Source organism: Symphalangus syndactylus, chromosome 1 (genome assembly GCF_028878055.3).
Source record: "Symphalangus syndactylus isolate Jambi chromosome 1, NHGRI_mSymSyn1-v2.1_pri, whole genome shotgun sequence".
Classification (NCBI taxonomy): domain Eukaryota; kingdom Metazoa; phylum Chordata; class Mammalia; order Primates; family Hylobatidae; genus Symphalangus; species Symphalangus syndactylus.
Genome location: NC_072423.2, coordinates 148,989,892 through 149,008,393, shown reverse-complemented (window position 1 = coordinate 149,008,393; position 18,502 = coordinate 148,989,892). Strand labels below are relative to the sequence as shown.

At 49.2% G+C, this 18,502-nt stretch overlaps 5 protein-coding genes across 5 annotated transcripts in view; 1 reads left to right on the top strand and 4 right to left on the bottom strand.

Moving 5' to 3' along the window:
• LOC129487373 (beta-defensin 103A) overlaps positions 1 to 18,502 on the top strand; it is a 215,737-nt gene that overhangs the window by 105,033 nt on the left and 92,202 nt on the right. The gene's annotated exons all lie outside the window — the stretch shown is intronic.
• Positions 133 to 1,722, bottom strand: LOC134732200 (ubiquitin carboxyl-terminal hydrolase 17-like protein 22). The gene has a single exon (XM_063615133.1). The coding sequence runs from the start codon at positions 1,720 to 1,722 to the stop codon at positions 133 to 135; it is 1,590 nt and encodes a 529-aa protein (XP_063471203.1).
• Positions 4,870 to 6,490, bottom strand: LOC129487224 (ubiquitin carboxyl-terminal hydrolase 17-like protein 22). The gene has a single exon (XM_055287837.2). It carries the CDS (start codon positions 6,488 to 6,490, stop codon positions 4,901 to 4,903), a length of 1,590 nt encoding a protein of 529 aa, XP_055143812.2. The 3' UTR covers positions 4,870 to 4,900.
• On the bottom strand, positions 9,669 to 11,258 carry LOC129486977 (ubiquitin carboxyl-terminal hydrolase 17-like protein 22). The gene has a single exon (XM_055287774.2). It carries the CDS (start codon positions 11,256 to 11,258, stop codon positions 9,669 to 9,671), a length of 1,590 nt encoding a protein of 529 aa, XP_055143749.2.
• Positions 14,441 to 16,030, bottom strand: LOC129487283 (ubiquitin carboxyl-terminal hydrolase 17-like protein 11). Its single transcript, XM_055287882.2, has one exon. The coding sequence runs from the start codon at positions 16,028 to 16,030 to the stop codon at positions 14,441 to 14,443; it is 1,590 nt and encodes a 529-aa protein (XP_055143857.2).

The following is an 18,502-nucleotide window of genomic DNA, read 5'->3' as shown; positions in this document are numbered from 1 at the left end:
TGCCTGTGTGATTCCGTGCGCGCTTGTGGTTGTATTTGTGTGTGTGTGTGTCTGTGTGTGTGCGCCCGGGTGTGTGTGTGTGTGTGTGTGTGTGTGTGCACCCCTACGTGTGGGTCAGCACTTCCACTGAGATCACTGGCACAGAAGCAGAGCCCTGCTGCTGTGTTTGTTCTTCCCTTTGGATCTCCTGGTCCTCCCTTGCCGAGAAGCGAGTGTGCCAGTGTTGATGGATTCCTGATCTGTCGGGTTCGTCGAAGAGAGGTTTAGCAGGGAGCTTTGCTGTTCAGGATGATGGTTTTTGGTGCCACACTTGTATTTTGATTGATGAATCACAACTACGTTGGGAGGCAGGGTACCTTCGACTTTTCTGACGTTGAACTCAGGCTTCGTTTTGTTTTGCTCTTGGAGGAATTTCCAGTGGTCTAAGGTGCTTTCCTGAGTGTCTCTTTCCACCGAGTGCTCGTCCAACTCGGGTGCCTGGAGGCAGGGGTCTCTGTTGAGCTCTCCTTGCGTTGCTCGCCTGTCTGTGTCTGCAGGGCCAAGGGCTCTTGGTTCCCTGCCTCTTGACACACCCTCACTGTGTCTTTCCAATTCACTCTTCTGGATATAAAAGAGGACATAGGCCTGTTGACTCAGGACAGAAGTGATGCCAGAAGCAGTGACCTCGGCATCATCCATTTTATACCACTGGCCTTCTTGAGCTTTGACATAAGAGAAGTAATGTCCGTTGTGACAACTCCACCCAGCGTGGACCAGCACAGCGTAGAGGACATAGACAAGAGGTCCTGTGTTCTGCTGAGACATGTATGGCTGCATGTCAAGGCACTCAGGATATTGCACATTCTTGGCAAGTTTGTTGCCCGTGACATCGGAGAATCTCTTCAATACGAGGATGAGGACCTTGGCAGAAGTGTGTAAAGTTAACGTCTTGGAGGCAGGCGCCTTCTGGAGACAAAGACCACAATGATAGGCATTCTCTCCATTGAGTTCTTCGGGCTTCACCAACTGTTCCAAAGCTTGCTTCACACTCTGAGCTGCCTGGATATCCAGGGCGATGTCCAGGTAAGGGTCAAAGGTGTCTGAAATGCCCTGGCAGTGGAGACACTTGATTTGAGATCTCCAGTACCCTCCAAATATTTGGTGGATGAGGGTGGTGTCCTTAGGGTGAGGATCTACCTGCTTGTGCCCGGGAAGGCATGCCTTTTTCATGGCATCCACAGTGAACATGAGAAATTCATGGGCATCTTCCTGCTTGCCTCTATGGAAGCCAGCAGCCAATGCCTGTGAGGGCTGGATGACATGGCCCGGACGGTGGAGGGCCCGTGTGATGTGAGCTTGCATAGTACAGAGCATGCAGCACTTGTGACGATGACAAGTTTGAGAGTGCTCCCGGGACAGCATGTAGTTGGCAAGGGGCGGTGTGTATGTCAGGCACTGCAGGGAAGCATTCACGTAGCAGGTATTTCCCATATTCTGGAGCCCAGCCCCCACCGCAGCAGGTCCCCTGCTACTCAGAGGAAGCTTCTCCCTGGGAGCAAGCTGTCTTGCCACAGGAGCCAAATCATCACAGGGGTGGACACGGGTCTCAGATGAGAGTGGTGACTTCTCAGGGAGAGAAGTCCGCTGGATTTCAGCAAAAGCTGCATGTGGCCGAGAAGATGTGAGTTTTGAAAAGCGGTTGAAGTGCCACTCACCCCCCGAGGAGAGTGAGTCGTGCTCCATGTCGCCTGGAACAGGGATCACAGGGTTTCTCTGCTGGGACCGCAGGTTGCAGAGAGACGCTATCTCTTCCGAGAGAGTCTTCAAACGACGAGCCCTCTGGCCGCATCAGCCCTTAAATAACTCATCTCCACCAGCCCCGAACACCCCACCCACCCATCCGGTTCACGATAAACCAATCAAATATCAGCACTCAATTAAGGGATGAGTCACAGGGTGTGTCCCCCTGCATTCCTGGGAATTCAACAGACACAGCCCACATCATGATTTCTAGAACACCTGAATCCAATTACTCCTCAGGATGATAGGCACATATAATATGAGTGTAAGCGGGTTAGGACAGTGGCCACACAGTTGCCTTATTATAGGTAAAGCAATGTCAGGGAAGAAATCTTTACCTGTGAAACTCTGTGTGTGCGTGTGTGTGTGTGTGTGTGTGTGCGTGCGTGTGTGTGTGTGTGTGTGTGTTTGTGCTGGGATGTACTTCCAAGTACGTGCTTTTGGCAGATACCATCATCCTTTCAGCGATTGAAGGACAAGAAGTCAGAAGTGCGCTTTCTGACTTGAGAATAGTCAATGAATTCTAGTAATTAGCACCGCGTATTTTTTCCTTCATAAGAAAGGAGAGATACGTGGAATCAAATAGACCTTCCAGCGATAATCTTTCCATGTCCAGCCTAGTGATTCTATATCCGAGTGAAATTACCTGCCAGTGGGGAACAAGGCAAGTCTTTGCATGAAATGCTCTTGCCGAAGCTAGCTTCCCAAATAATAAAGCATCAAGTGGTAGAAACCTGCACTGAAGTTTGAGGAGATACTCAGCGCACAATGTAGAGTGTGAAACACTTTCGGGAAATCATGCAATCACCGAGAGACTAATCGATGACATTCCCCAAATTTGTGTTTGCCAGAAAAGAAAAATAGTCATGAGAATGTATAGCCGGTGGTTTCGGACGTACGACGGCAGTTTAAGAAAACATGAAAGAAAAAACTTGAGAAATCAGAAGGTATCCCAACTAAAAGCTTCGGTTTATTAAAGAAATGATGAACATAACAACAACGTATCTCACAGCATGGGTGATAATATTTTCATAGCTATGTGCTAATGGATCAACAATTGATAGGGATGAAATAAAAAGTTGTAAATTTGACAGAAGCAAACAAGGAAAACTACCCCGTAGAAAAGCCCGGGTGGCGGGAGTGAGGCCGTGTCTCAAGAAGAAACCATCGGAGAGATTTAAAAACAGGGAGTGAAACAGAGGATTGTCTAACATTGTTAACACTGGCCCCCGTTTCAGTGGGAAAAGGCAAAAATAAGCCGTGTATCTCATGGATTCTTGCGTCAATTGTTCAGGATCTGAGATGTTGCCTCCACTTGTGGTCACGCATTGTGTGGTGGAATTGCAGTTAGCACATTTGGTGCAAATTTGAATGATGATGAAAGTGGACATGTTCCCTGAACTAAGAGGGACAGAATTTGGGTGTGTCTGCAGGCTCCCTAGCTTAGCAGGAATGAAGATCCTGGCTCTAGGGATTTTCCCAAAATGTGTTAGACAGGAAGAAACGGGGCAGAATTTAGGCCCGGTGCCGAGGCCTCGAGGTGTAAACACACAGCCCTGGCCTCTGGGCCCGTGAAATTGGGATGGTTTCAAGGAGGATGGTGGAATGAGAGGACTGTGACCTTTGGCCCCGTTTCTTTCCCTTGTCTTTTCATGAGGCCAGGCGTGCTCAATCAGAAGGCTTCCCGTGCCAGACGTAAAGCGTCCTGGGGGAAGAAAGGAGCACTGCTTAGAAAGACGCTCCACAGGGAGAAAGGAGCCACCATTTCCAGGAGAATGATCCCCAGAAGCATGAGGAATCCAGATGCCGTGGCTTCACACAAAACGCTGGAGGGTCTTCTTCCTGGAGGCGGGACCTGGGCATGGGTGTCCTTTAATGCTCATAACTGATTTAGAGGTGATCCCAATCGATAACCTGTCTGCGAATCATGCTCATCACACTGTAGTTTTCACACAACGTCACACAGAGACCCTGTTGGTATGCGCACTTGGGTGCTCGAGCAGGGTTGCCCCCAAGATTCTGTGGTTCTACGGAGCCCTGAGTTGTGCCCTGGACAACTTTCCTCAGGGGTTGGTCAACTTTGGTCACTGCACCTAACGAGAAAGGGACCGTGAAATCTCATCAGCAAATACAGAAAAGGAAGGGGCCATTTCCCGCAATCATTTCCACTGAAACACCACGTCGGATAAAGAAGTCTGATGACAGGACAGGGACTGTGCTTCAGAGATGCAGCTTTCGCAGCTGGACGCCTGACCTGCAATCTCCCCAAATGCCATTTGTAAACACACCAAATGAGATTTACTTCAGGGCTTTCGGATGTGGTTTTAGTTGAATACACACACTCCTGTGTTTGATTTCCTTTGTTATCCCTACGACTTCCTTCCAAACGACTTACATGCCCGTGGGAAAATTTTTCATTTCAATTCGTTGGAAGTGGACACCGTGAAACAGGCAAGTCGGTCTGTGAGTTTCCGGCGTTATGTGGGTTCCACCGAGAGCACAAGTCCTAGGGCGCCTGAGGTCCATTCAAAAACCAACGTAAAAACGGCGAGCCAGGGTACCAACGAAGAACACCCTTCCTGTCTTCCAAATGCATTCCAGTTTCCACTATTCAAGGTGGCGAGAATGATCCACAGATGTCCCGCATCAGCATAATTTCACCTTCATCCTGCCGACCAACAGCTGACGGATGGAACACACCCGAAGAGAAAATAGTAAACCCAGTCCCCTGCAATAACCTGACAGGCAAACCCACACGTCAATATGTCATGTTTAGAAATGCACACTGAATGTCATCTACCGTGAACGCAAACACACAGAGAGGCCCTCCACAGGTTGGGAAGACTCACGACCCCAAAACTTGATGTTTCCCATGTGTGGGCTCATCCTGAGACGCAGCCATCACTATCCAGTTGTCCCCGTTGTACAGGCAGATACTTGGGCTCCTCATTGCTTTGTGTAGGACTGACGGTGTAGGTGTTTGTGTGGGTGCCTGTGTGATTCCGTGCCCGCTTGTGGTTGTATTTGTGTGTGTGTCTGTCTGTGTGTGTGCGCCCGGGTGTGTGTGTGTGTGTGTGTGTGTGTGTGCACCCCTACGTGTGGGTCAGCACTTCCACTGAGATCACTGGCACAGAAGCAGAGCCCTGTTGCTGTGTTTGTTCTTCCCTTTGGATCTCCTGGTCCTCCCTTGCCGAGAAGCGAGTGTGCCAGTGTTGATGGATTCCTGATCTGTCGGGTTCGTCGAAGAGAGGTTTAGCAGGGAGCTTTGCTGTTCAGGATGATGGTTTTTGGTGCCACACTTGTATTTTGATTGATGAATCACAACTACGTTGGGAGGCAGGGTACCTTCGACTTTTCTGACGTTGAACTCAGGCTTCGTTTTGTTTTGCTCTTGGAGGAATTTCCAGTGGTCTAAGGTGCTTTCCTGAGTGTCTCTTTCCACCGAGTGCTCGTCCAACTCGGGTGCCTGGAGGCAGGGGTCTCTGTTGAGCTCTCCTTGCGTTGCTCGCCTGTCTGTGTCTGCAGGGCCAAGGGCTCTTGGTTCCCTGCCTCTTGACACACCCTCACTGTGTCTTTCCAATTCACTCTTCTGGATATAAAAGAGGACATAGGCCTGTTGACTCAGGACAGAAGTGATGCCAGAAGCAGTGACCTCGGCATCATCCATTTTATACCACTGGCCTTCTTGAGCTTTGACATAAGAGAAGTAATGTCCGTTGTGACAACTCCACCCAGCGTGGACCAGCACAGCGTAGAGGACATAGACAAGAGGTCCTGTGTTCTGCTGAGACATGTATGGCTGCATGTCAAGGCACTCAGGATATTGCACATTCTTGGCAAGTTTGTTGCCCGTGACATCGGAGAATCTCTTCAATACGAGGATGAGGACCTTGGCAGAAGTGTGTAAAGTTAACGTCTTGGAGGCAGGCGCCTTCTGGAGACAAAGACCACAATGATAGGCATTCTCTCCATTGAGTTCTTCGGGCTTCACCAACTGTTCCAAAGCTTGCTTCACACTCTGAGCTGCCTGGATATCCAGGGCGATGTCCAGGTAAGGGTCAAAGGTGTCTGAAATGCCCTGGCAGTGGAGACACTTGATTTGAGATCTCCAGTACCCTCCAAATATTTGGTGGATGAGGGTGGTGTCCTTAGGGTGAGGATCTACCTGCTTGTGCCCGGGAAGGCATGCCTTTTTCATGGCATCCACAGTGAACATGAGAAATTCATGGGCATCTTCCTGCTTGCCTCTATGGAAGCCAGCAGCCAATGCCTGTGAGGGCTGGATGACATGGCCCGGACGGTGGAGGGCCCGTGTGATGTGAGCTTGCATAGTACAGAGCATGCAGCACTTGTGACGATGACAAGTTTGAGAGTGCTCCCGGGACAGCATGTAGTTGGCAAGGGGCGGTGTGTATGTCAGGCACTGCAGGGAAGCATTCACGTAGCAGGTATTTCCCATATTCTGGAGCCCAGCCCCCACCGCAGCAGGTCCCCTGCTACTCAGAGGAAGCTTCTCCCTGGGAGCAAGCTGTCTTGCCACAGGAGCCAAATCATCACAGGGGTGGACACGGGTCTCAGATGAGAGTGGTGACTTCTCAGGGAGAGAAGTCCGCTGGATTTCAGCAAAAGCTGCATGTGGCCGAGAAGATGTGAGTTTTGAAAAGCGGTTGAAGTGCCACTCACCCCCCGAGGAGAGTGAGTCGTGCTCCATGTCGCCTGGAACAGGGATCACAGGGTTTCTCTGCTGGGACCGCAGGTTGCAGAGAGACGCTATCTCTTCCGAGAGAGTCTTCAAACGACGAGCCCTCTGGCCGCATCAGCCCTTAAATAACTCATCTCCACCAGCCCCGAACACCCCACCCACCCATCCGGTTCACGATAAACCAATCAAATATCAGCATTCAATTAAGGAATGAGTCACAGGGTGTGTCCCCCTGCATTCCTGGGAATTCAACAGACACAGCCCACATCATGATTTCTAGAACACCTGAATCCAATTACTCCTCAGGATGATAGGCACATATAATATGAGTGTAAGCGGGTTAGGACAGTGGCCACACAGTTGCCTTATTATAGGTAAAGCAATGTCAGGGAAGAAATCTTTACCTGTGAAACTCTGTGTGTGCGTGTGTGTGTGTGTGTGTGTGTGCGTGCGTGTGTGTGTGTGTGTGTGTGTTTGTGCTGGGATGTACTTCCAAGTACGTGCTTTTGGCAGATACCATCATCCTTTCAGCGATTGAAGGACAAGAAGTCAGAAGTGCGCTTTCTGACTTGAGAATAGTCAATGAATTCTAGTAATTAGCACCGCGTATTTTTTCCTTCATAAGAAAGGAGAGATACGTGGAATCAAATAGACCTTCCAGCGATAATCTTTCCATGTCCAGCCTAGTGATTCTATATCCGAGTGAAATTACCTGCCAGTGGGGAACAAGGCAAGTCTTTGCATGAAATGCTCTTGCCGAAGCTAGCTTCCCAAATAATAAAGCATCAAGTGGTAGAAACCTGCACTGAAGTTTGAGGAGATACTCAGCGCACAATGTAGAGTGTGAAACACTTTCGGGAAATCATGCAATCACCGAGAGACTAATCGATGACATTCCCCAAATTTGTGTTTGCCAGAAAAGAAAAATAGTCATGAGAATGTATAGCCGGTGGTTTCGGACGTACGACGGCAGTTTAAGAAAACATGAAAGAAAAAACTTGAGAAATCAGAAGGTATCCCAACTAAAAGCTTCGGTTTATTAAAGAAATGATGAACATAACAACAACGTATCTCACAGCATGGGTGATAATATTTTCATAGCTATGTGCTAATGGATCAACAATTGATAGGGATGAAATAAAAAGTTGTAAATTTGACAGAAGCAAACAAGGAAAACTACCCCGTAGAAAAGCCCGGGTGGCGGGAGTGAGGCCGTGTCTCAAGAAGAAACCATCGGAGAGATTTAAAAACAGGGAGTGAAACAGAGGATTGTCTAACATTGTTAACACTGGCCCCCGTTTCAGTGGGAAAAGGCAAAAATAAGCCGTGTATCTCATGGATTCTTGCGTCAATTGTTCAGGATCTGAGATGTTGCCTCCACTTGTGGTCACGCATTGTGTGGTGGAATTGCAGTTAGCACATTTGGTGCAAATTTGAATGATGATGAAAGTGGACATGTTCCCTGAACTAAAAGGGACAGAATTTGGGTGTGTCTGCAGGCTCCCTAGCTTAGCAGGAATGAAGATCCTGGCTCTAGGGATTTTCCCAAAATGTGTTAGACAGGAAGAAACGGGGCAGAATTTAGGCCCGGTGCCGAGGCCTCGAGGTGTAAACACACAGCCCTGGCCTCTGGGCCCGTGAAATTGGGATGGTTTCAAGGAGGATGGTGGAATGAGAGGACTGTGACCTTTGGCCCCGTTTCTTTCCCTTGTCTTTTCATGAGGCCAGGCGTGCTCAATCAGAAGGCTTCCCGTGCCAGACGTAAAGCGTCCTGGGGGAAGAAAGGAGCACTGCTTAGAAAGACGCTCCACAGGGAGAAAGGAGCCACCATTTCCAGGAGAATGATCCCCAGAAGCATGAGGAATCCAGATGCCGTGGCTTCACACAAAACGCTGGAGGGTCTTCTTCCTGGAGGCGGGACCTGGGCATGGGTGTCCTTTAATGCTCATAACTGATTTAGAGGTGATCCCAATCGATAACCTGTCTGCGAATCATGCTCATCACACTGTAGTTTTCACACAACGTCACACAGAGACCCTGTTGGTATGCGCACTTGGGTGCTCGAGCAGGGTTGCCCCCAAGATTCTGTGGTTCTACGGAGCCCTGAGTTGTGCCCTGGACAACTTTCCTCAGGGGTTGGTCAACTTTGGTCACTGCACCTAACGAGAAAGGGACCGTGAAATCTCATCAGCAAATACAGAAAAGGAAGGGGCCATTTCCCGCAATCATTTCCACTGAAACACCACGTCGGATAAAGAAGTCTGATGACAGGACAGGGACTGTGCTTCAGAGATGCAGCTTTCGCAGCTGGACGCCTGACCTGCAATCTCCCCAAATGCCATTTGTAAACACACCAAATGAGATTTACTTCAGGGCTTTCGGATGTGGTTTTAGTTGAATACACACACTCCTGTGTTTGATTTCCTTTGTTATCCCTACGACTTCCTTCCAAACGACTTACATGCCCGTGGGAAAATTTTTCATTTCAATTCGTTGGAAGTGGACACCGTGAAACAGGCAAGTCGGTCTGTGAGTTTCCGGCGTTATGTGGGTTCCACCGAGAGCACAAGTCCTAGGGCGCCTGAGGTCCATTCAAAAACCAACGTAAAAACGGCGAGCCAGGGTACCAACGAAGAACACCCTTCCTGTCTTCCAAATGCATTCCAGTTTCCACTATTCAAGGTGGCGAGAATGATCCACAGATGTCCCGCATCAGCATAATTTCACCTTCATCCTGCCGACCAACAGCTGACGGATGGAACACACCCGAAGAGAAAATAGTAAACCCAGTCCCCTGCAATAACCTGACAGGCAAACCCACACGTCAATATGTCATGTTTAGAAATGCACACTGAATGTCATCTACCGTGAACGCAAACACACAGAGAGGCCCTCCACAGGTTCGGAAGACTCACGACCCCAAAACTTGATGTTTCCCATGTGTGGGCTCATCCTGAGACGCAGCCATCACTATCCAGTTGTCCCCGTTGTACAGGCAGATACTTGGGCTCCTCATTGCTTTGTGAAGGACTGACGGTGTAGGTGTTTGTGTGGGTGCCTGTGTGATTCCGTGCGCGCTTGTGGGTGTATTTGTGTGTGTGTGTCTGTGTGTGTGCGCCCGGGTGTGTGTGTGTGTGTGTGTGTGTGTGTGTGCACCCCTACGTGTGGGTCAGCACTTCCACTGAGATCACTGGCACAGAAGCAGAGCCCTGCTGCTGTGTTTGTTCTTCCCTTTGGATCTCCTGGTCCTCCCTTGCCGAGAAGCGAGTGTGCCAGTGTTGATGGATTCCTGATCTGTCGGGTTCGTCGAAGAGAGGTTTAGCAGGGAGCTTTGCTGTTCAGGATGATGGTTTTTGGTGCCACACTTGTATTTTGATTGATGAATCACAACTACGTTGGGAGGCAGGGTACCTTCGACTTTTCTGACGTTGAACTCAGGCTTCGTTTTGTTTTGCTCTTGGAGGAATTTCCAGTGGTCTAAGGTGCTTTCCTGAGTGTCTCTTTCCACCGAGTGCTCGTCCAACTCGGGTGCCTGGAGGCAGGGGTCTCTGTTGAGCTCTCCTTGCGTTGCTCGCCTGTCTGTGTCTGCAGGGCCAAGGGCTCTTGGTTCCCTGCCTCTTGACACACCCTCACTGTGTCTTTCCAATTCACTCTTCTGGATATAAAAGAGGACATAGGCCTGTTGACTCAGGACAGAAGTGATGCCAGAAGCAGTGACCTCGGCATCATCCATTTTATACCACTGGCCTTCTTGAGCTTTGACATAAGAGAAGTAATGTCCGTTGTGACAACTCCACCCAGCGTGGACCAGCACAGCGTAGAGGACATAGACAAGAGGTCCTGTGTTCTGCTGAGACATGTATGGCTGCATGTCAAGGCACTCAGGATATTGCACATTCTTGGCAAGTTTGTTGCCCGTGACATCGGAGAATCTCTTCAATACGAGGATGAGGACCTTGGCAGAAGTGTGTAAAGTTAACGTCTTGGAGGCAGGCGCCTTCTGGAGACAAAGACCACAATGATAGGCATTCTCTCCATTGAGTTCTTCGGGCTTCACCAACTGTTCCAAAGCTTGCTTCACACTCTGAGCTGCCTGGATATCCAGGGCGATGTCCAGGTAAGGGTCAAAGGTGTCTGAAATGCCCTGGCAGTGGAGACACTTGATTTGAGATCTCCAGTACCCTCCAAATATTTGGTGGATGAGGGTGGTGTCCTTAGGGTGAGGATCTACCTGCTTGTGCCCGGGAAGGCATGCCTTTTTCATGGCATCCACAGTGAACATGAGAAATTCATGGGCATCTTCCTGCTTGCCTCTATGGAAGCCAGCAGCCAATGCCTGTGAGGGCTGGATGACATGGCCCGGACGGTGGAGGGCCCGTGTGATGTGAGCTTGCATAGTACAGAGCATGCAGCACTTGTGACGATGACAAGTTTGAGAGTGCTCCCGGGACAGCATGTAGTTGGCAAGGGGCGGTGTGTATGTCAGGCACTGCAGGGAAGCATTCACGTAGCAGGTATTTCCCATATTCTGGAGCCCAGCCCCCACCGCAGCAGGTCCCCTGCTACTCAGAGGAAGCTTCTCCCTGGGAGCAAGCTGTCTTGCCACAGGAGCCAAATCATCACAGGGGTGGACACGGGTCTCAGATGAGAGTGGTGACTTCTCAGGGAGAGAAGTCCGCTGGATTTCAGCAAAAGCTGCATGTGGCCGAGAAGATGTGAGTTTTGAAAAGCGGTTGAAGTGCCACTCACCCCCCGAGGAGAGTGAGTCGTGCTCCATGTCGCCTGGAACAGGGATCACAGGGTTTCTCTGCTGGGACCGCAGGTTGCAGAGAGACGCTATCTCTTCCGAGAGAGTCTTCAAACGACGAGCCCTCTGGCCGCATCAGCCCTTAAATAACTCATCTCCACCAGCCCCGAACACCCCACCCACCCATCCGGTTCACGATAAACCAATCAAATATCAGCACTCAATTAAGGAATGAGTCACAGGGTGTGTCCCCCTGCATTCCTGGGAATTCAACAGACACAGCCCACATCATGATTTCTAGAACACCTGAATCCAATTACTCCTCAGGATGATAGGCACATATAATATGAGTGTAAGCGGGTTAGGACAGTGGCCACACAGTTGCCTTATTATAGGTAAAGCAATGTCAGGGAAGAAATCTTTACCTGTGAAACTCTGTGTGTGCGTGTGTGTGTGTGTGTGTGTGTGCGTGCGTGTGTGTGTGTGTGTGTGTTTGTGCTGGGATGTACTTCCAAGTACGTGCTTTTGGCAGATACCATCATCCTTTCAGCGATTGAAGGACAAGAAGTCAGAAGTGCGCTTTCTGACTTGAGAATAGTCAATGAATTCTAGTAATTAGCACCGCGTATTTTTTCCTTCATAAGAAAGGAGAGATACGTGGAATCAAATAGACCTTCCAGCGATAATCTTTCCATGTCCAGCCTAGTGATTCTATATCCGAGTGAAATTACCTGCCAGTGGGGAACAAGGCAAGTCTTTGCATGAAATGCTCTTGCCGAAGCTAGCTTCCCAAATAATAAAGCATCAAGTGGTAGAAACCTGCACTGAAGTTTGAGGAGATACTCAGCGCACAATGTAGAGTGTGAAACACTTTCGGGAAATCATGCAATCACCGAGAGACTAATCGATGACATTCCCCAAATTTGTGTTTGCCAGAAAAGAAAAATAGTCATGAGAATGTATAGCCGGTGGTTTCGGACGTACGACGGCAGTTTAAGAAAACATGAAAGAAAAGACTTGAGAAATCAGAAGGTATCCCAACTAAAAGCTTCGGTTTATTAAAGAAATGATGAACATAACAACAACGTATCTCACAGCATGGGTGATAATATTTTCATAGCTATGTGCTAATGGATCAACAATTGATAGGGATGAAATAAAAAGTTGTAAATTTGACAGAAGCAAACAAGGAAAACTACCCCGTAGAAAAGCCCGGGTGGCGGGAGTGAGGCCGTGTCTCAAGAAGAAACCATCGGAGAGATTTAAAAACAGGGAGTGAAACAGAGGATTGTCTAACATTGTTAACACTGGCCCCCGTTTCAGTGGGAAAAGGCAAAAATAAGCCGTGTATCTCATGGATTCTTGCGTCAATTGTTCAGGATCTGAGATGTTGCCTCCACTTGTGGTCACGCATTGTGTGGTGGAATTGCAGTTAGCACATTTGGTGCAAATTTGAATGATGATGAAAGTGGACATGTTCCCTGAACTAAGAGGGACAGAATTTGGGTGTGTCTGCAGGCTCCCTAGCTTAGCAGGAATGAAGATCCTGGCTCTAGGGATTTTCCCAAAATGTGTTAGACAGGAAGAAACGGGGCAGAATTTAGGCCCGGTGCCGAGGCCTCGAGGTGTAAACACACAGCCCTGGCCTCTGGGCCCGTGAAATTGGGATGGTTTCAAGGAGGATGGTGGAATGAGAGGACTGTGACCTTTGGCCCCGTTTCTTTCCCTTGTCTTTTCATGAGGCCAGGCGTGCTCAATCAGAAGGCTTCCCGTGCCAGACGTAAAGCGTCCTGGGGGAAGAAAGGAGCACTGCTTAGAAAGACGCTCCACAGGGAGAAAGGAGCCACCATTTCCAGGAGAATGATCCCCAGAAGCATGAGGAATCCAGATGCCGTGGCTTCACACAAAACGCTGGAGGGTCTTCTTCCTGGAGGCGGGACCTGGGCATCGGTGTCCTTTAATGCTCGTAACTGATTTAGAGGTGATCCCAATCGATAACCTGTCTGCGAATCATGCTCATCACACTGTAGTTTTCACACAACGTCACACAGAGACCCTGTTGGTATGCGCACTTGGGTGCTCGAGCAGGGTTGCCCCCAAGATTCTGTGGTTCTACGGAGCCCTGAGTTGTGCCCTGGACAACTTTCCTCAGGGGTTGGTCAACTTTGGTCACTGCACCTAACGAGAAAGGGACCGTGAAATCTCATCAGCAAATACAGAAAAGGAAGGGGCCATTTCCCGCAATCATTTCCACTGAAACACCACGTCGGATAAAGAAGTCTGATGACAGGACAGGGACTGTGCTTCAGAGATGCAGCTTTCGCAGCTGGACGGCTGACCTGCAATCTCCCCAAATGCCATTTGTAAACACACCAAATGAGATTTACTTCAGGGCTTTCTGATGTGGTTTTAGTTGAATACACACACTCCTGTGTTTGATTTCCTTTGTTATCCCTACGACTTCCTTCCAAACGACTTACATGCCCGTGGGAAAATTTTTCATTTCAATTCGTTGGAAGTGGACACCGTGAAACAGGCAAGTCGGTCTGTGAGTTTCCGGCGTTATGTGGGTTCCACCGAGAGCACAAGTCCTAGGGCGCCTGAGGTCCATTCAAAAACCAACGTAAAAACGGCGAGCCAGGGTACCAACGAAGAACACCCTTCCTGTCTTCCAAATGCATTCCAGTTTCCACTATTCAAGGTGGCGAGAATGATCCACAGATGTCCCGCATTAGCATAATTTCACCTTCATCCTGCCGACCAACAGCTGACGGATGGAACACACCCGAAGAGAAAATAGTAAACCCAGTCCCCTGCAATAACCTAACAGGCAAACCCACACGTCAATATGTCATGTTTAGAAATGCACACTGAATGTCATCTACCGTGAACGCAAACACACAGAGAGGCCCTCCACAGGTTGGGAAGACTCACGACCCCAAAACTTGATGTTTCCCATGTGTGGGCTCATCCTGAGACGCAGCCATCACTATCCAGTTGTCCCCGTTGTACAGGCAGATACTTGGGCTCCTCATTGCTTTGTGTAGGACTGACGGTGTAGGTGTTTGTGTGGGTGCCTGTGTGATTCCGTGCGCGCTTGTGCTTGTATTTGTGTGTGTGTGTGTCTGTGTGTGTGCGCCCGGGTGTGTGTGTGTGTGTGTGTGTGTGTGTGTGTGTGCACCCCTACGTGTGGGTCAGCACTTCCACTGAGATCACTGGCACAGAAGCAGAGCCCTGTTGCTGTGTTTGTTCTTCCCTTTGGATCTCCTGGTCCTCCCTTGCCGAGAAGCGAGTGTGCCAGTGTTGATGGATTCCTGATCTGTCGGGTTCGTCGAAGAGAGGTTTAGCAGGGAGCTTTGCTGTTCAGGATGATGGTTTTTGGTGCCACACTTGTATTTTGATTGATGAATCACAACTACGTTGGGAGGCAGGGTACCTTCGACTTTTCTGACGTTGAACTCAGGCTTCGTTTTGTTTTGCTCTTGGAGGAATTTCCAGTGGTCTAAGGTGCTTTCCTGAGTGTCTCTTTCCACCGAGTGCTCGTCCAACTCGGGTGCCTGGAGGCAGGGGTCTCTGTTGAGCTCTCCTTGCGTTGCTCGCCTGTCTGTGTCTGCAGGGCCAAGGGCTCTTGGTTCCCTGCCTCTTGACACACCCTCACTGTGTCTTTCCAATTCACTCTTCTGGATATAAAAGAGGACATAGGCCTGTTGACTCAGGACAGAAGTGATGCCAGAAGCAGTGACCTCGGCATCATCCATTTTATACCACTGGCCTTCTTGAGCTTTGACATAAGAGAAGTAATGTCCGTTGTGACAACTCCACCCAGCGTGGACCAGCACAGCGTAGAGGACATAGACAAGAGGTCCTGTGTTGTGCTGAGACATGTATGGCTGCATGTCAAGGCACTCAGGATATTGCACATTCTTGGCAAGTTTGTTGCCCGTGACATCGGAGAATCTCTTCAATACGAGGATGAGGACCTTGGCAGAAGTGTGTAAAGTTAACGTCTTGGAGGCAGGCGCCTTCTGGAGACAAAGACCACAATGATAGGCATTCTCTCCATTGAGTTCTTCGGGCTTCACCAACTGTTCCAAAGCTTGCTTCACACTCTGAGCTGCCTGGATATCCAGGGCGATGTCCAGGTAAGGGTCAAAGGTGTCTGAAATGCCCTGGCAGTGGAGACACTTGATTTGAGATCTCCAGTACCCTCCAAATATTTGGTGGATGAGGGTGGTGTCCTTAGGGTGAGGATCTACCTGCTTGTGCCCGGGAAGGCATGCCTTTTTCATGGCATCCACAGTGAACATGAGAAATTCATGGGCATCTTCCTGCTTGCCTCTATGGAAGCCAGCAGCCAATGCCTGTGAGGGCTGGATGACATGGCCCGGACGGTGGAGGGCCCGTGTGATGTGAGCTTGCATAGTACAGAGCATGCAGCACTTGTGACGATGACAAGTTTGAGAGTGCTCCCGGGACAGCATGTAGTTGGCAAGGGGCGGTGTGTATGTCAGGCACTGCAGGGAAGCATTCACGTAGCAGGTATTTCCCATATTCTGGAGCCCAGCCCCCACCGCAGCAGGTCCCCTGCTACTCAGAGGAAGCTTCTCCCTGGGAGCAAGCTGTCTTGCCACAGGAGCCAAATCATCACAGGGGTGGACACGGGTCTCAGATGAGAGTGGTGACTTCTCAGGGAGAGAAGTCCGCTGGATTTCAGCAAAAGCTGCATGTGGCCGAGAAGATGTGAGTTTTGAAAAGCGGTTGAAGTGCCACTCACCCCCCGAGGAGAGTGAGTCGTGCTCCATGTCGCCTGGAACAGGGATCACAGGGTTTCTCTGCTGGGACCGCAGGTTGCAGAGAGACGCTATCTCTTCCGAGAGAGTCTTCAAACGACGAGCCCTCTGGCCGCATCAGCCCTTAAATAACTCATCTCCACCAGCCCCGAACACCCCACCCACCCATCCGGTTCACGATAAACCAATCAAATATCAGCACTCAATTAAGGAATGAGTCACAGGGTGTGTCCCCCTGCATTCCTGGGAATTCAACAGACACAGCCCACATCATGATTTCTAGAACACCTGAATCCAATTACTCCTCAGGATGATAGGCACATATAATATGAGTGTAAGCGGGTTAGGACAGTGGCCACACAGTTGCCTTATTATAGGTAAAGCAATGTCAGGGAAGAAATCTTTACCTGTGAAACTCTGTGTGTGCGTGTGTGTGTGTGTGTGTGTGTGCGTGCGTGTGTGTGTGTGTGTGTGTTTGTGCTGGGATGTACTTCCAAGTACGTGCTTTTGGCAGATACCATCATCCTTTCAGCGATTGAAGGACAAGAAGTCAGAAGTGCGCTTTCTGACTTGAGAATAGTCAATGAATTCTAGTAATTAGCACCGCGTATTTTTTCCTTCATAAGAAAGGAGAGATACGTGGAATCAAATAGACCTTCCAGCGATAATCTTTCCATGTCCAGCCTAGTGATTCTATATCCGAGTGAAATTACCTGCCAGTGGGGAACAAGGCAAGTCTTTGCATGAAATGCTCTTGCCGAAGCTAGCTTCCCAAATAATAAAGCATCAAGTGGTAGAAACCTGCACTGAAGTTTGAGGAGATACTCAGCGCACAATGTAGAGTGTGAAACACTTTCGGGAAATCATGCAATCACCGAGAGACTAATCGATGACATTCCCCAAATTTGTGTTTGCCAGAAAAGAAAAATAGTCATGAGAATGTATAGCCGGTGGTTTCGGACGTACGACGGCAGTTTAAGAAAACATGAAAGAAAAAACTTGAGAAATCAGAAGGTATCCCAACTAAAAGCTTCGGTTTATTAAAGAAATGATGAACATAACAACAACGTATCTCACAGCATGGGTGATAATATTTTCATAGCTATGTGCTAATGGATCAACAATTGATAGGGATGAAATAAAAAGTTGTAAATTTGACAGAAGCAAACAAGGAAAACTACCCCGTAGAAAAGCCCGGGTGGCGGGAGTGAGGCCGTGTCTCAAGAAGAAACCATCGGAGAGATTTAAAAACAGGGAGTGAAACAGAAGATTGTCTAACATTGTTAACACTGGCCCCCGTTTCAGTGGGAAAAGGCAAAAATAAGCCGTGTATCTCATGGATTCTTGCGTCAATTGTTCAGGATCTGAGATGTTGCCTCCACTTGTGGTCACGCATTGTGTGGTGGAATTGCAGTTAGCACATTTGGTGCAAATTTGAATGATGATGAAAGTGGACATGTTCCCTGAACTAAGAGGGACAGAATTTGGGTGTGTCTGCAGGCTCCCTAGCTTAGCAGGAATGAAGATCCTGGCTCTAGGGATTTTCCCAAAATGTGTTAGACAGGAAGAAACGGGGCAGAATTTAGGCCCGGTGCCGAGGCCTCGAGGTGTAAACACACAGCCCTGGCCTCTGGGCCCGTGAAATTGGGATGGTTTCAAGGAGGATGGTGGAATGAGAGGACTGTGACCTTTGGCCCCGTTTCTTTCCCTTGTCTTTTCATGAGGCCAGGCGTGCTCAATCAGAAGGCTTCCCGTGCCAGACGTAAAGCGTCCTGGGGGAAGAAAGGAGCACTGCTTAGAAAGACGCTCCACAGGGAGAAAGGAGCCACCATTTCCAGGAGAATGATCCCCAGAAGCATGAGGAATCCAGATGCCGTGGCTTCACACAAAACGCTGGAGGGTCTTCTTCCTGGAGGCGGGACCTGGGCATCGGTGTCCTTTAATGCTCGTAACTGATTTAGAGGTGATCCCAATCGATAACCTGTCTGCGAATCATGCTCATCACACTGTAGTTTTCACACAACGTCACACAGAGACCCTGTTGGTATGCGCACTTGGGTGCTCGAGCAGGGTTGCCCCCAAGATTCTGTGGTTCTACGGAGCCCTGAGTTGTGCCCTGGACAACTTTCCTCAGGGGTTGGTCAACTTTGGTCACTGCACCTAACGAGAAAGGGACCGTGAAATCTCATCAGCAAATACAGAAAAGGAAGGGGCCATTTCCCGCAATCATTTCCACTGAAACACCACGTCGGATAAAGAAGTCTGATGACAGGACAGGGACTGTGCTTCAGAGATGCAGCTTTCGCAGCTGGACGCCTGACCTGCAATCTCCCCAAATGCCATTTGTAAACACACCAAATGAGATTTACTTCAGGGCTTTCTGATGTGGTTTTAGTTGAATACACACACTCCTGTGTTTGATTTCCTTTGTTATCCCTACGACTTCCTTCCAAACGACTTACATGCCCGTGGGAAAATTTTTCA

What these genes read in the sequence shown, in the direction of transcription:
- LOC129487283 (XM_055287882.2), bottom strand. Translation starts at nt 16,030, where the DNA reads ATGGAGCACGACTCACTCTCCTCGGGGGGTGAGTGGCACTTCAACCGC.
- LOC134732200 (XM_063615133.1), bottom strand. Translation starts at nt 1,722, where the DNA reads ATGGAGCACGACTCACTCTCCTCGGGGGGTGAGTGGCACTTCAACCGC.
- LOC129487224 (XM_055287837.2), bottom strand. Translation starts at nt 6,490, where the DNA reads ATGGAGCACGACTCACTCTCCTCGGGGGGTGAGTGGCACTTCAACCGC.
- LOC129486977 (XM_055287774.2), bottom strand. Translation starts at nt 11,258, where the DNA reads ATGGAGCACGACTCACTCTCCTCGGGGGGTGAGTGGCACTTCAACCGC.